Source organism: Somniosus microcephalus, unplaced genomic scaffold, assembly GCF_052327205.1.
Source record: "Somniosus microcephalus isolate GS21.2 unplaced genomic scaffold, FLI_Smic_1.0 unresolved_chr3, whole genome shotgun sequence".
Taxonomy (NCBI): domain Eukaryota; kingdom Metazoa; phylum Chordata; class Chondrichthyes; order Squaliformes; family Somniosidae; genus Somniosus; species Somniosus microcephalus.
The window spans coordinates 67,575,749-67,592,595 of NW_028225181.1; the positions used below are offsets into that span (position 1 = coordinate 67,575,749).

The 16,847-nt window shown below is 46.5% G+C and overlaps 2 protein-coding genes across 2 annotated transcripts in view; both read left to right on the forward strand.

Annotated features, from left to right (window-relative positions):
* The window catches only part of LOC147091836 (uncharacterized), a 1,030,142-nt gene that overhangs the window by 414,701 nt on the left and 598,594 nt on the right, over window positions 1-16,847 (forward strand). The window lies entirely within an intron of this gene.
* On the forward strand, window positions 4,493-4,808 carry LOC147091848 (histone H4-like). Its single transcript, XM_085976900.1, has one exon. It carries the CDS (start codon window positions 4,493-4,495, stop codon window positions 4,802-4,804), a length of 312 nt encoding a protein of 103 aa, XP_085833026.1. The 3' UTR covers window positions 4,805-4,808.

Below are 16,847 nucleotides of genomic sequence, written 5' to 3' on the forward strand. Positions count from 1 at the left end.
CAGCAACAAATTGTTTTGTTATTAATACAAAAGGACTTTTATATCGGTGGACAACTGAGGCCATACTAAGACCAGAGGCGGAGACTGAGATCTGGTTCAATGGTCAATATAGAATCTACAGCAAAGAAACAGACCACTTGGCCCAACTGCTCGATGCCGATGTTTATACTGCACACAAACCTCCTACCACTTGAATTGCCCCTTCCCACCCTAGCCCTCTATTCTGCACTGTACTACAGTGTCAGCTGTGGCTCAGTGGGCAGCACACTCGCCTCTGAGTCAGAAGGTTGTGGGTTCAAGTCCCACTCCAGAGACTTGAGCACATAAAACTAGGCTGACACTGCAGTGCAGTACTGAGGGAGTGCGGCATTGTCGGAGGTGCCGTCTTTCAGATGAGACGTTAAAACTGAGGTCCCGCCTGCCCTCTTAGGTGGATGTAAAAGATCCCATGGCACTATTTCGAAGCAGAGAAGGGGAAGTTCTCTCCGGTGTCCTGGCCAATACTTATCCCTCAGCCATCATAACAAAAACAGATTATCTGGTCATTATCACGTTGCTGTTTGTGGCAGCTTGCTGTAGGCAAATTGGCTGCCATATTACAACAGTGACGACACTCCAAAAGTACTTCATTGGCTGTAAAGCACTTTGAGATGTCTGGTGGTCATGAAAGGTGCTACACAAATGCAAGTCTTTCCTTCTTTAGTCCCTTCTCCCTCATGTATGCATCAAGCCTCACCTTAAATGCACCGGTGCTCTCTGCTTCAACCATTCCATGTGGCAGCCAGTTCCACATTCTCACCCCTCTTTCTGTGTCAAAATAATCCTCCTGAATTCCTTATTTGATCTGTTAGTGGCTCTCTTATGTTTAAGCCCACTTGTTCTGGACCCACAAGTGGAAACAATTTCTCCACATCCACCCCATAGAACCCCTTCCTAATTTGAAAGACCTTGATCGGGTCTCCTTGTAGTCATCACTTCTCCAGAGAAAAGAACCCCAGCCTGCTGATAGTTCCCATGCTCTCGATTCTGGAAACACTCTTGTAAGTCTTTCCTGCAGTTTTTCCAATGCTTCAGTATCCTTTTTGTAATATGGATACAAGAACAGTACACAGTACTCCAGTGGTGGTCTAACCAAGGTTCAATATAAATTGGCATCTCTGCTTTTTTATTCAATTTCTCCAGCAATGAACCTCAGTAATTTATTTGTACTCTTTATGACCTTATCAAGGTGTGTTACTTCGGTTAGCAATTTATGTACTGCATCTGTATGAACCACCTCACACTTAGCTATAGTGAATTTCATTTGCAATTTATCTGCCCATTCTGCAAGCCTGTTTATATCTTCCTGTGTTTTGGTGTAGCTCCCCACATTATTAGCTCTGCCCCCCCCAACCTCACCCCAATTTGGTATCAACTTGATCGATTTTTGTTCGGCAAAGTTATTTAGGGCCACGGGAACAAGGTTGGTAGAGGGGGTTGAGATACAGATCAGCCATGATCTCATTGAATGGTGGAACAGGCTCGAGGGGCTGAATGGCCGCCTCCTGTTCCTATATGCCAATCAACAAATTTCGACTCTAGATCTCCGATTTCTGAGTCTAAATCATTTATATATATATATATCTATAAGGTGAACAACGGTGGTCCCTGTAGGACACCACTTCCCATTTTCTGCCAGTCCATGAAACGTCCATTAACTTCTATCCTCCGTTTTATAGCCATCTTTGCTAAAATCACCAAAGTTTAGAACGTAAAGGAGACTGGGGAAATTCTCCAATTTTGCATTTTTAGATTCATTATAGATTTTCATGACTACGTAAGACCAGGTTAAAATTTGGTCACAAACCAGTACAATGGAAGGATATGCTTTTTGTTCCAATTTCTGCCACTGGAGCTTTTGCCCTGCCAAGCACTACCCCTGGGCACTGAAGAAAGCAACCTGGCCTGTTTGTCCAGTTCTCCCCAGGCTGAAGATGCATGGCAGTCTTGATCTCCCTGGACGGAATGCTTGAGCGCTCGGTATAACAGGCCGAACGAAAAGCCTTGTTTCTGACAAGTTAAAAAAACATGTGATTAAGTAAAGAAAGACTTGCATTTGTATAGCGCCTTTCATGACCTCAGGAAGTCCCAAAGCTCTTTGCAGCTAATGAAATACTTTTGAAGTGTAGTTAATGTTGCAGTGTAGGAAATGCAGCAGCCAATTTGCGCACAGCAAGCTCCCACAAATGGGCAATGTGATAAAGACCAGATTATCTGTTTTTGTTATGTTGATTGAGGGATAAATATTGGCCAGGACACCGGGGATAACTCCCCTGCTCTTGTTCGAAATCGTGGCCCTTGGGATCTATTTACATCCACCTGAGAGAGCAGACGGGGCCTCGGTTTAACGTCTCATCCGAAAGACTGCACCTCCGACAGTGCAGCGCTCCCTCAGCACTGCACTGGAGTGTCAGCCTAGATTGTGTGCTGATGTTTCTGGAGTGGGGACTCTGAACCCACAACCTTCTGATTCAAGAGGCAAGGGTGCTACCCACTGAGCCACGGCTGAAAGCAGGTCCGTCTCACAAATCACCCCTGCCCTTGCTGACCTACTTTGGCTCCTGGCTCCCTAACACATCCAATTTAAAAGAAAAGAAATGTTGTATATTAATGCAAGAGGCTTTCAAAACAATAAGAAAAACAATTCAAGATTCCCATGGATTTGGAAGAAATTTCTAACTTAGGAGTGAACCTGCTTTGTTAGTTCATAAATGTCATAAGGCTCAGTCTGGGGGTTGAATCTGGCGAGACTTCCTGTTATAGAAGTCATCCAATTTTCACTACATTAATTCAACGGAACGAAAATCGGGTGGTTTCTTTAAAGGGCAGCCGATCCGCAACACCCGTTTTACGCCTGAGTGCTAAGATGAAAATCTACCCCCTGTGTTTCTCCCCTTACTCTCCATCATGAATATCACCTACTTCCACCCCTGTGGCATCGCCTGCCTCCGCCCCTGCCTCAGACCATTTGCTGCTGAAAGTCGCATCCATGCCTTTGTCGCCCCCAGGCACGGCTATTCCAAGGCTCTCCTGGGCAGCCTCCCTTCCTTCATCCTCAGCAAACTTCAGCTGATCCAAGACTCTGCTGCCTGTATCCTATCCCGCACCAGGTCCCGCTCACAAATCACCCCTGCTCTTGTCGGCCGACATTGGCTCCTGGTTCTCTGCCACTTCCAATTTCACAGGAGAGAAAGGAATATGCTGCATATTAACTTAAGAGGCGCACAAAACAACAACAATGTAGTAAAACGTCCCAAGGCGCTTCACAGGAGCGATTATCAAGCAAAACTTGACACCGAGCCACATAAGGAGAGATTAGGGTGGATGACCAAAAGCTTGGTCAAAGAGGTAGGTTTTTAGGAGTGTCTTAAAGGAGGAAAGAGAGGTCGAGAGACGGAGAGGTTTAGGGAAACAATGGAAAACAATTACTGAGAAATAGACCAGAAAATATTAATGTTGCATTTATAGATCTTCCTATCTAGCAAAGATTGATTAGTATTGTAAACCATAGTAATCACATGCAATTGGAAATATGGGGAGCTGGAGTAACATTTCTATTAGGAATGATTCCTAGTAGTCTTGTCTGTATATTGGCAAGTGGCTGTTTATTCTGTCATTTGCTCTTCTGATTAATTTTTGTGCTGGTAAAGCTGCTGATGGACAACGCACATACAATGGCCCTTGCATTCCGAAACCCCTGGAGCTACTTTCTAAAGCAAAGGTTTCACCTCAGATCACAATTGGGATTTCACTGATTGCTGGTAGGTGCTCAAGTCTGAGGGTCAGGAGGACTCGGAGAGTAGCCATCTCCCAGTCATTATTATATTAAACCTTTGTGCTTATCAGCGATTACAACACTCTGTGAAAGAGGTGTCTAGGCTGCCTTCATCCAGGTTGCATCTAACTGAAGGCATCTCCCCACCCCCACCCTCCACCCCTGTTAACTTGTGAAAACCCGGGCGAACTGGAAACACCCCACAAAGGCGGAGGGGGGGGGTGGTGGGGGGGAACAGTGGTACAATGGAAAAGTCGTCTGCTGGAAGGACCGAAACATGTAATGGGAGATAAAAACTGGGAAGGACTTTAATAAAGCACCGCTGAAGGAGACAAAACTGTGTCCAAAACAAGGTCTGGCACAAGGAAGATCGATTCTATTTCTCTCTCTCTCTCTCCACAGGCGCTGCCCAACCTGCTGCGTATATTCCGTGCAGTTTCTGTTTTATTTCAGGTTTGACAGCATTCGCAGTATTTTGCTTATCTCCCCCACGGGTGCAGTTCAATATCGGCTACTTGAGAAGGAACCGGGAGTCCTCATTTTCATCCTGACTCCGCCCATTTATGGGTTTCCAACCAGGTCCGCCAGCATTGTATAAAAGGAGTGTGCGGCGCCAAAACTCTTATTCCCAATTCAATTACTGGGGTTGTTTCTTTTGCAATAGCTTAAGTTTCAGTTATGACCGGCAGAGGGAAAGGGGGCAAGGGGTTGGGGAAAGGCAGAGTCAAGCGGCACAGCAAAGTCCTTCGTGACAACATCCAGGGCATCACCAAGCCCGCCATCCACCGCCTGGCTCGGCGAGGCAACGTCAAGCGCATCTCCGGTCTCATCTACGAAGAGACCCGGGGTGTGCTGAAGGTCTCCCTGGAGAACATCATCAGAGACTCGGTCACCTACACGGAACACGCGAAGCACAGGACGGTCACTGCCCTGGACGTGGTGTACGCGCTGAAACACCAGGGGCGGACACTCTATGGATTCGGTGGTTGAAAAGATTAAAATAAAATTATGGATCTGAACCAAAGAAAAAAGGCTCCTTTAATAGCCACCCATTCAATCGACAAAGAGGTCTGTGAAATGTAAAAATTCTGGTAAACCTCACTGTGAGATTTGACAATGAGGGGCGTGGCAGGAGTAGGCACAGATAAGAACATAAGAAACAGGAACAGGAGTCGGCCATTTGGCCCTTCGAGCCTGCTCCGCCACCTCATCTCCACTTTCCTGAACTATCCCCTGATGCCCTTAATATTAAACAATCTATTTCTCTGTCTTGAATATACTCAATGACTGAGTCTCCTTAGCCCTCTGGGGTACAGAATTCCAAAGTTTCACAACCCTCTAGTGAAGACATTTCTCACCTCCGTCCTAAATGGCCGACCCCTTATTCTGAGACTGTTACCCCTGGTTCTAGACTCCCCAGCCAGGGGAAACATCCTCCCTGCATCTACCCTGTCAAGCCTTGTCAGACTTGTGTATGTTTCAATGAGATCACCTCTCAATCTAATAAACTCTAGAGAATATAGGCCTAGTCTACTCAATCTCTCCTCAAAGGACAATCTCCCCATCCCAGGAACCAGTCTGCTGAACCTTTGTTGCTCTCCCTTTATGGCAAGTATATCCTTCCTTAGGTAAGGAGACCAAAACTGTACTCCAGGTGTGGTCTCACCAACGCCCTATATAATTGCAGTAAGATGTCTTTACTCTTATACTCAAATCCTCTTGTAATAAAGGCCAACATACCATTTGCTTTTCTAATTGTACCTGCATGTTAACTTGGAGTGATTCGTGTACAAGGACACCCAGGTCCCTCTGAACACCAGCATTTCCCAATCTCTCACCAATTAAAAAATACTCTGCTTTTCTATTTTTCCTACTAAAGTGGACAACAGAGAAGGCCATAGACTTAGGTAGCAGTGGGGAAATTAAAAACCAGAGCGTGTCAGGAAGGGGTAGAAGGTGTGGAGTAAAAGGTAAAGTAATAAAAAGGGCAATAGCAGGAACTAAGTGTCACAAAACATATTTGAAAGTTCTCTATCTGAATGCACGTAGCATTCGTAACAAAATAGATGAGTTAAAGGCACAAATAGCTACATATGGGTATGATCTTGTGGCCATTACAGAAACATGGCTGCAGGGTGACAATGCCTGGGAATTAAACATACCAGGTTATTTAACAATCAGGAAGGACAGGCAGGAAGGAAGGGGAGGTGGGGTGGCTATGTTAATAAAGGAAGGAATCACTGTAATACAGAGGAATGATATTGGGTCAAAGGATCAGGATAATGAAACAGTTTGGGTGGAGATAAGGAATAATAAGGGGAAAAAAACAGTAGTGGGTGTAGTATACAGGCCTCTGAACAGTCGCAACTCGGTTGGACGGAGTATCAATCAGGAAATAGTTGAGGCTTGTAATAAGGGAACATCTATAATTATGGGGGATTTTAACTATCATATAAATTGGACGAATCAAATTGGGCAGGGCTGCCTTGAGGATGAGTTCATTGAGTGTATTAGGGATGGGTTTCTTGAACAGTATGTAACTGAACCAACCAGGGGGCAAGCAACCTTAGATCTGGTCCTGTGTAACGAGACAGGATTAATTAAAAATGTCCTAGTAAAGGATCCCCTTGGAATGAGTGACCATAACATGGTTGAATTCCATATTCAGTTAGAGGGTGAGGAGGCTGTATCTCAAACAAGCGTGCTAAGCTTGAATAAAGGAGACTATGAAGGTATGAGAGCGGAATTGAGTAAAGTGGATTGGGAAAATAGGTTAAAGGATAAGACGATACATGATCAGTGGTGTACATTTAAGGAGTTATTTTACAAATTCCAAAAAAAGTATATTCCACTGAGAAAAAAAGGGTGTAAAAGAAAAGACAGCCATCCGTGGCTAAGTAAAGAAATTAAGGATAGTAATCGACTAAAAACAAGGGCATATAAGGTAGCCAAATCTAGTGGGAGGATAGAGGATTGGGAAAACTTTAAAAGACAGCAAAAAATAACAAAAAGATTGATTAAGAAAGGGAAGATACATTATGAAAGTAAATTAGCAAAAAATATAAAGACAGATAGTAAGAGTTTTTATAGTTATATAAAAAGAAAAAGGGTGGCTAAAGTAAATGTTGGTCCCTTAGAGGATGAGACCGGGAAATTAATGGTGGGAAATATGGAGATGGCAAAAACACTGAATGAATATTTTGTATCAGTCTTTACAGTAGAGGACACCAAGAATATCCCAACACTTGACAAGCAGGGGGCTATAGGGGGGGAGGAGCTAAATACGATAAAAATCACTAAGGAAGTAGTACTTGGTAAAATAATGGGACTCAAGGCGGATAAATCACCTGGACCTGATGGCTTACATCCCAGGGTTTTGAGGGAAGTGGCGGTAGGGATTGTGGATGCATTGGTAATAATCTTCCAAAACTCCCTGGACTCAGCAAAGGTCCTGGCAGACTGGAAAACTGCTAATGTAACACCCTTATTTAAAAAGGGCAGTAGACAGAAGGCTGGAACCTATAGACCGGTTAGCCTAACATCTGTGGTAGGTAAAATTTTGGAGTCCATTATTAAGGAGGCAGTAACAGGACATTTGGATAATCATAATTTAATAAGACAAAGTCAGCATGGTTTTATGAAGGGGAAGTCATGTTTGACAAATTTGCTGGAGTTCTTTGAGGAAGTAACATATAGGGTGGATAAAGGTGAACCAGTGGACGTAGTGTATTTAGACTTCCAAAAGGCATTTGACAAGGTGCCACACAAAAGATTATTGCTTAAGATAAAAAATCACGGGATTGGGGGCAACATTCTGGCATGGATAGAGGATTGGCTATCTAACAGAAGGCAGAGAGTTGGGATAAATGGTTCATATTCAGACTGGCAATCAGTAAACAGTGGTGTTCCACAGGGGTCAGTGCTGGGTCCCCAACTCTTTACAATCTATATTAGCGATTTGGAGGAGGGGACCAAGTGTAACACATCAAAGTTTGCAGATGATACTAAGATGGGAGGGAAAGTAGTGAGTGAGGAGGACATAAAAAACCTGCAAGGGGACATAGACAGGCTAAGTAAGTGGGCAGAGATTTGGCAGATGGAATACAATACTGGAAAGTGTGAGGTTATGCACTTTGGCAGGAAAAATCGTAGAGCAAGTTATTATCTTAATGGCAAGAAACTTGAAAGTACTGAAGTACAAAGGGATCTGGGGGTCCTGGTGCACGAAACTCAAAAGGTTAGTATGCAGGTGCAGCAAGTGATTAAGAAGGCCAATGGAATGTTGGCTTTCATTGCTAGGGGGATAGAATATAAAAATAGGGAGGTATTGCTTCAGTTGTACAAGGTATTGGTGAGACCGCACCTGGAACACTGCATACAGTTTTGGTGTCCATACTTAAGAAAGGACATACTTGCTCTCGAGTCAGTACAAAGAAGGTTCACTCGATTAATCCCGGGGATGAGGGGATGGACATATGAGGAGAGGTTGAGTAGATTGGGACGCTACTCATTGGAGTTCAGAAGAATGAGAGGCGATCTTATTGAAACATATAAGATTAAGAAGGGGTTGGATCGGGTGGATGCAGGGAGGATGTTCCAGATGATGGGTGAAACTAGAACTAGGGGGCATAGTCTTAGAATAAGGGGCTGCTCTTTCAAAACTGAGATGAGGAGGAACTACTTCACTCAGAGGGTGGTAGGTCCATGGAATATGCTGCCCCAAAAAGCTGTCGAAGCTACATCATTACATAAATTTAAAACAGAAATAGACAGTTTCCTAGTAGAAAAGGGAATTAAGGGTTACGGGGAGCGGGCAGGAATTTGGACATGAGTCTAGGTTCGGATAGGTCATGGCCCTGTGGGTAGCGGAGCAGGCCCAGGGGCCGTGTAGCCTGATCCTGCTCCTGTTTTCGTGTGTCTAATGCTGTTAGATTCAGGAGATCGTCCTGTCATAGTGGATTGGCGGTTAGGATCAGATCAGCCATGATCTTATTGAATGGCGGAGCAGGCTCGAGGGGCCAATTGGCCTACTCCTGCTCCTATTTCTCATGTTCTTATGTTCTTAACTTCACATTTCTCTGCATTATATTCCAGTTGCCATGTTCTTGCCCACTCACTTAGCCTATCTATATCCCCTTGACACCTCTTTGCATCCTCCTCACAACTTACATTCCCACCCAGCTTTGTATCATCAGCAAACTTGGATATATTGGAGAAGGGAGTTGTTGCTCGGGGTCCTGCTGTACCCTTGCCATCCTACTGAGCCAGAGAGTGCAATCTCAGGCAGCCGCTGCAGTGTTAGATGTGGCATTAACAGGGCAATCTTATGGCCCAGCAGAAGGAGGTAAAGAGTCACCTGTATCCAAGTAAACATTCAGTCACGTCCATCAGGTCGCTTACATTAGGTAGTTGGAGACACGCTGGACACAGAAACAGTGGGATAAGGAGGCATTAATTCATAATGAATCCTGCACTGTTTATTGGAATCACGTTTTCACTCTTACTGGGGCACATTTCTGTAGCAGGAAATGAATGGGGTTGATATGTTTGATGGCCGGGGTTGGGTAGAGCATAATGGTGTGGATGGGTTTGGTGCATCAGTTTCATTGGGAACATGAGTTCAGCAATGCTGGTGCTGAAGTGACCATTGAATGTCTAATTGAAATGGTTGTCCATTAGAAGTTGCTGGGCTTGTCTTCCTTGCTGCCAGTCTGGTGGAGCAGCCAGCCGTGAGCTCAGCCTCTGTCGATCCTGACTGTCCTTCCTGTCCCAACTACTGCATGGTGACATGTCTTCTGAGAGCATAATTATGCACTGTGCAGCATACCACTATTACCACTATAATGGATACCTTTCTAGCGCAGTGCAATAGGACAGCCCCCACCCTCCACCCTCCCAGACCTGTTCAAGCAGCAGAATCTTTGCTTCAGCGTGACTATGGTATGTTTTATGTGTATCTTTGTCAAAGAATGTGCCTCTTTATATTTGATTTCAGGCGTGGTTTATGGATGAAATATCGAGTCATGCTGCTAACGATAATCCCAGGTCTCCATGATCCATCTGCCTAGTCTAGGTATTCCAACAACAACTTGCATTCATATAGTGCCTTTAATGTAGTAAAACGTCCTAAGACGTTTCACAGGAGAGTAATCAGACAAACATTGACACCGAGCCACATCGGGAGATATTAGGACAGAAAGACGGAGGTTTTAATGAGTGTTTTAATGGCGGAGAGAGAGAGGTAGAGCGGATTTAATTCCATTAAATAAAGGTAGAAACATAGAAAAAACATAGAAACATAGAAGATAGGAGCAGGAGTAGGCCATTCGGCCCCTCGAGCCTGCTCCGCCATTCAATGAGATCATGGCAGATCATCCAAGCTCAGTACCCTGTCCCTGCCTTCTCCCCATATCCCTTGATCCCTTTAGCCTTAAGAAATATATCTAACTCTCTCTGGAATATATTTAATGAATTGGCCTCTACTGCCTTCTGTGGTAGAGAATTCCACAGGTTCACCACTCTCTGGGTGAAGAAATTCCTCCTCATCTCAGTCCTAAATGGCTTACCCCTTATCCGTAGACGGTGACCCCTGGTTGTGGACTCCCCGCCATCGGGAACAGCCTTCCTGCATCTAGTCTGTCTAGTCCTCTTAGAATTTTATAAGGTTCAATGAGATCCCCTCTCATTCTTCTAAACTCCAGCGAGGATAAGCCCAATCGACCCAATCTCTCCTCATACGTCATTCCTGCCATCCCAGGTATCAGTCTGGTGAATCTTCGCTGCACTCCCTCCATGGCAAGAACATCCTTCCTCAGATAAGGCGACCAAAACTGCACACAATACTCAAGGTGTGGTTTCACCAAGGCCCTGTACAACTGCAGCATGACATTGTTGCTCCTGTATTCGAATCCTCTCGCTATGAAGGCCAACATACCATTTGCCTTCTTAACCGTCTGCTGCACCTGCATGCTTACCTTCAACGACTGGTGCACAAGGACATCCAGGTCTCGTTGCACTTCCCCTTTTCCCAATCTATTGCCGTTCAGATAATAATCTGTCTTCCTGTTTTTGCCACCAAAGTGGATAACCTCGCATTTATCCACATTATACTGCATCTGCCATGCATCTGCCCAATCGCCCAACCTGTCCAAATCATCCTGGAGTTTCTCGGCATCCTCCTCACAGCACACACGCCCACCTAGCTTTGTGTGTGTGTGGGGGAGGAGGGGGGGTGCGAGTCCATGGAGGAATTTGAAAACAAGGATGAGATTTTTAAAATCAAGGCGTTGCTTAACCGGGAGCCTCTGTAGGTCAGCGAGCACAAGGGGTAATGGTTGAACGGGACTTGGTGCACGTGCGGACATGGGCAGCAGAGTTTTGGATGACCTCAAGTTTACGTAGGGTGGAATGTGGGAGGCCGGCCAGGAGTGTGTTGGAATAGTCAAGTCTAGAGGTAACAAAGGCATGGATGAGGGTTTCAGCAGCAGATGAGCTGAGGCAGAGGCGGGGTCGGGTGATGTACCGGCGGCGGAAATAGGCGGTCTTAGTGCTGGCGTGGATATGTGGTCGGAAGCTCATCTGAGGGGGGGGGGGGGTCCAAATATGACACCACGGTTTCGAACAGTCTGGCTCAGCCAGCTGCCCAGGGAGAGGGAGGGAGTCGGTGACGTGGGGACGCAGTTAGTGGCGGGGACCGGTCTTCCCAACATTCAGCTGGATCAATGTCGGGCAAGCAGTCTGCAATTTAACAGGGCAACTTATGGTACCAAAAATACATTTTTCAACCGAAAACGCTGGAAATACTCAGCTGGCCAGGCAGCATCCGTGGAGAGAGAAACAGAGTTAACGTTTCAGGTCTGGGACCCTTCATCAAGTATTTCCAGCATTTTCTGTTGTTATTTCAGATTCCGCAGTATTTTCCTATTGTAATATATTTTTCAAGCTGCAGCCATGTGGAGACTCTCCCCCACGTGCCTGAAACCAGCTGCAACGCCATGAGCGTTTCTGATTGGCCAGTTGGCACCCCTTGTTCCTAACTCACAATAGATACTTATGCACTGGTTCACCAATAGGAATCCTTCACTTTCTGATTCCTCATTTGCATACGACTATCTATTAAATAGCGCGTCCGGGAGACTTTCTCCATCACAAACCCTCGCGTCCATTCACCAGGCCTGAAGCGGCGTCCAGGGGCATCGCCCCGAAAAAGGGGCCGAAGAAAGCGGCCACCAAGAAGCGGGCGAAAGGCGACAAGAAGTGCAGGAAGACCAGGAAGCAGAGTTACAACATTCTACATCTACAAGGTGCTGAAGCAGGTCAACACCGGCATCTCATTCACAAGCGGGTCGCTGAAAAGCTAAAATGAAATTAAATCTGTCAATTCAGGAACCAGTAATTTTAAAGGATCAATTTGCCATAATTCACAATTTAATAATGAATTATTCAGTCTCACAGATGCCATTTTAATGATTATTCAGTCCCACAGACGCTATAATTTTAATTAAAATGATTATTCAGTCCCACAGATGACAATCTTTAGCAGTAATGATTATTATTTAGTCTCACAAATGCCAGTTTTAATTATAATTCAGTCCCAGATACCATAATTTTAACGATTATTATTCAAATCCAGATACAATAATTTAACAATAATGATTATTATTCAATCCCACAGATGCAGTGATTTAAACAATAATGATTATTATTCAATCCCACAGATGCAATGATTTTAACAATAATGATTATTATTCAATCCCACAGATGCAATGATTTTAACAATAATGATTATTATTCAATCCCACAGATGCAATAATTTAAACAATAATGATTATTATTCAATCCCACAGATGCAATAATTTTAACAATAATGATTATTATTCAATCCCACAGATGCAATGATTTAAACAATAATGATTATTATTCAGTCCCACAGATGCAATGATTTTAATAACTGGTTAATATTCAGTCCCACAAAGGGCCATCACTTTAACAATAACGAGTCTGATTCACAGACGAGCTCTTATTCTATAAGCCGCCTTTTTCGTTGGTGTCCGAGGTTGGAGCGGATTGAAAAACGCGCCAATCAGAGGCAGAGATTTGCCGGGTTTTCAGCCAATCAGAAGGCGCGGCTGGGCTGGGCTTGGCGGGGCCGGAGGCTGCTATAAAAGCCGCAGCCCGGAGCGGGGAGGAGCAGTTGGAGAACAGAGTTAGAGAGGAGTCCGCCCCACCGGGGGAAGGACAGCCGCCGCCCGCCCGGGGAGAAGGGACAGCAGTCGGCCGGCACCTTGGGCAACAAGGGCTCGCGGGTGGGCGGGGCTATGACGTCACCCGCGCGCTGAGGCGGTTGAACGGCCGATCAGGAGCCACGTGACCCCGGAGCTGGCGGCGGCCTTTTAACACAGTGGGCGGGGCCCCGAGGCGTTGCGGGCTGCGATTGGTGAGCGCAGCTGTCAATCTACGAGTCGCAGCCAATAGAAGAGACGGACTCCGTGACGGACTTTAAGCGTGGGCGGCGTGGCCGTAGTGCGCATGCTCGGTGCTGCTCGCAGTCCCCGGATGAGGCTCCGGTTTGAGGAAGGAGATAAAATGGCGGCGGGACTGAGGAGTGGCGGATGGTGCGGTGAGTGTGGATCAGAGAATCTCCGACATTTACAGCAGCGCCGGCCTCTCTCAGGCAATCTCTGGGACCATTGGGTCGAAGTGGGGTGGGTGGAAGGAAGGGGCGGGGGGGTGGCGCTAGGGGCGAAGTGGGTTGGGGGTGGGGGGCGCTTGGGTTGACGTGTGCTGCCTGCGCTTGTCTTCTGATTGCTCCCGGCCAAGAGACTCTAGGTGTTCGGGGGGGGCGTGCTTGGGGCGAAGGGGGCGGGTGGGAGTTGCGCTAGGGGTGGGCGATCGTGTGGGGGGTGGCGCGCTTGGGGGGGGGTGGTGCTTGGGTCGACGAGCGCTGCCTGCGCTTGTCTTCTGATTGCTCCCGGCCAAGAGACTCGGTGTTCGTCGCCTTCCCGGATGCTTCTGCTCCACTTTGTGCGGTCTTGGGCCAGGGATTCCCAGGTGTTGGTGGGGATGTTACACTTTTTTTTTCAAGCAGCCTTTGAGGGTGTCCTTGAAGTGTTTCCTCTGCCCACCTGGGTGTCTCTTGCCGTGCCAGTGCTCCGAGTAGAGCGCTTGTTTTGGGAGTCTCGTATCGGGCATGCGGACAATGTGACCCGTCCATCAGAGCTGATCGAGCGTGGTCAAAGCTTCGATGCTGGGGATGTTGGCCTCAGCGAGAACACCGACGTTGGTGTGCCTATCCTGCCAATGGATTTGCAGGATCTTTCAGAGGCCGCGTTGGTGGTACCTCTCCAGTGCTTTGATCTGCATGCTGTACATGGTCCATGTCTCTGAGGCATACAGCAGGGCGGGTATCACTGCTGCTCTGTAGACCATGAGCTTAGCGTGGGGTTTGAGGTCCTGGTCTTCAAACACACTCTTCCTCAGGCGACCGAAGGCTGCACTGGCACACTGAAGGCTGTGTTGGACTTCGTCATCGACGTCTGTCCTTGTTGACAGTAGGCTCCCGAGGTATGGCAAGTGGTCCACGTTGTGAGACTATGCCCTGAGACTATGCCCCCTAGTTCTAGACACTCCAGCCAGGGGAAACAACCTCTCTGCATCTACCGTGGCAAGCCCCTTCAGAATCTTACATGTTTCAATGAGATCACCTCTCATTCTTCTAAACTCCAGAGAGTATCGGCCCATTCTACACAATCTCTCCTCATAGGACAGCCCCCTCATCCCAGGAATCAATCTAGTGAACCTTCGTTGCACCGCCTCCAAGGCAAGTATATCCTTCCTTGGATAAGGAGACCAAAACTGTGCACAGTACTGCAGGTGTGGTCTCACCAAGGCCCTGTACAATTGGAGCAAGACTTCCTTACTCTTATACTCCAACCCCCTTGCAATAAAGGCCAACATGCCATTTGCCTTCCTTATTGCTTGCTGTACCTGCACGCTAGCTTTCTGTGTTTCTTGCATGAGGACACCCAACTCTCTCTGAACACCAACATTTGAAAGTTTCTCACCATTTAAAAAATATTCTGTTTTTCTATTCTTCCGACCAAAGTGAATAACCTCACATTTCCCCACATTACACTCCATCTGCCACCTTACTGCCCACTCACAGTCTATCTATATCCCTTTGCAATCTTTGTGTTCTCCTCACCGCTTACTGTCTCACCTAGCTTTGTATCATCAGCAAACTTGGATACATTACACTCGGTCCCTTCATCTAGGTCATTAATGTAGATTGTAAATAGCTGAGGCCCAAACACTGATCCTTGCGGCACCCCACTAGTTACAGCCTGCCAACCTGAAAAAGGTCCGTTTATCCCTACTCTGTTTTCTGCCCATTAACCAATCCTCTATCCATGCTACTATATTACCCCCAACCCCGTGAGCCCTAATCTTGTGTAATAACCTTTTATGTGGCACCTTATCGAATGCCTTTTGGAAATCCAAATATACTACATCCACTGGTTCCACTTTACATAACCTGCTAGTTACATCCTCAAAGAACTCTAATAAATTTGTCAAACACGATTTCCCTTTCATAAAACCATGTTGACTCAGCCTAATGTTTTTCCAATCTACCTCAACCAACTCGCCCCTCATACCTATGTAATTGGCTTTATTTAAGTTTAAGACACTAGTTTCGGACTTAGGCAAGTCACTCTCAAAATTAATGTGAAGTTCTAACATATTATGATCACTCTGCCCCACTGGATCCTTTACTATGAGATTGCTAATTAACCCTGTCTTATTACACAATACAAGTTCTAACATTGTTGGTTCCATGACATTTTGTTCCAGGAAACTGTCCCGAATGGATTCCATGAACCCGTCCTGCAGACTCTTGCTCCACAGCCCTGTAGGTTACGGCTCTTCAAGTGTACACCCAAGTACTTTTTAAATGTGCTGAGGGTCTCTGCCTCTACCATCCTTTCAGACAGTGAGTTCCAGACCCCCACCACCCTCTGGGTGAAAAAAATTACATCTGCTCTGCACCCTCTAGTGGATGGACTGGGGAGAAAGGTCTTTACTAGCTGAGGCATAGAATATAAGAGCTGGGAGGTAATGCGTGAACTGTATAGCTAGGCCGCAGCTAGAATACTGCGTGCAGTTCTGGTCAACACATTACAGGAAGGCTGTGATTGTATTACAGAGGGTGCAGAGGAGATTATGGGGATTTTGCCTGGGCTGGGGATTTTTTGCTATGTGGAAAGATTGGATAGGCTGGGGTTTTCTTTGGAACAGAGAAGGCCAAGGGGAGACTCGATTTGAAGTGTATCAAATTATTAGGGGCCTAGATAGAGTGGATAGGAAAGACCTATTTCCCTTAGCAGAAGGGTCAATAATCAGGGGGGCATAGATTTAAAGCAGATGGTCAAAGGATTAGAGGGGTTTTGAGGTGAGTTTTTTACACCCAGAGGGTGGTGAAGGTCTGGAAATCACTGCCTGAAAGGGTGGTAGAGGCAGAGAACCTCATCACATTTAAAAACTGCTTGGATATGCACTTGAAGTGCCGTAAGCTACCAGGCTACGGACCAAGTGCTGGAAAGTGGGATTAGAGTGGATAGATCTTTGTCAGCCAGCTCAGACAAGATGGGCTGAATGGCGGCCTTCTGTGCAGTAAATTTCTATGATTGTGTAACCCGGGGAGGATGGGCCCAGTGAGATCAGACAGTGTGTAACCCAGGGAGGATGGGCCCAGTGAGATCAGACAGCGTGTAACCCGGGGAGGATGGGCCCAGTGTGATCAGACAGTGTGTAACCCGGGGAGGATGGGCCCAGTGTGATCAGACAGTGTGTAACCCAGGGAGGATGGGCCCAGTGAGATCAGACAGTGTGTAACCCGGGGAGGATGGGCCCAGTGAGATCAGACAGTGTGTAACCCGGGGAGGATGGGCCCAGTGAGATCAGACAGTGTGTAACCCGGGGAGGATGGGCCCAGTGAGATCAGACCGTGTGTAACCCGGGGAGGATGGGCCCAGTG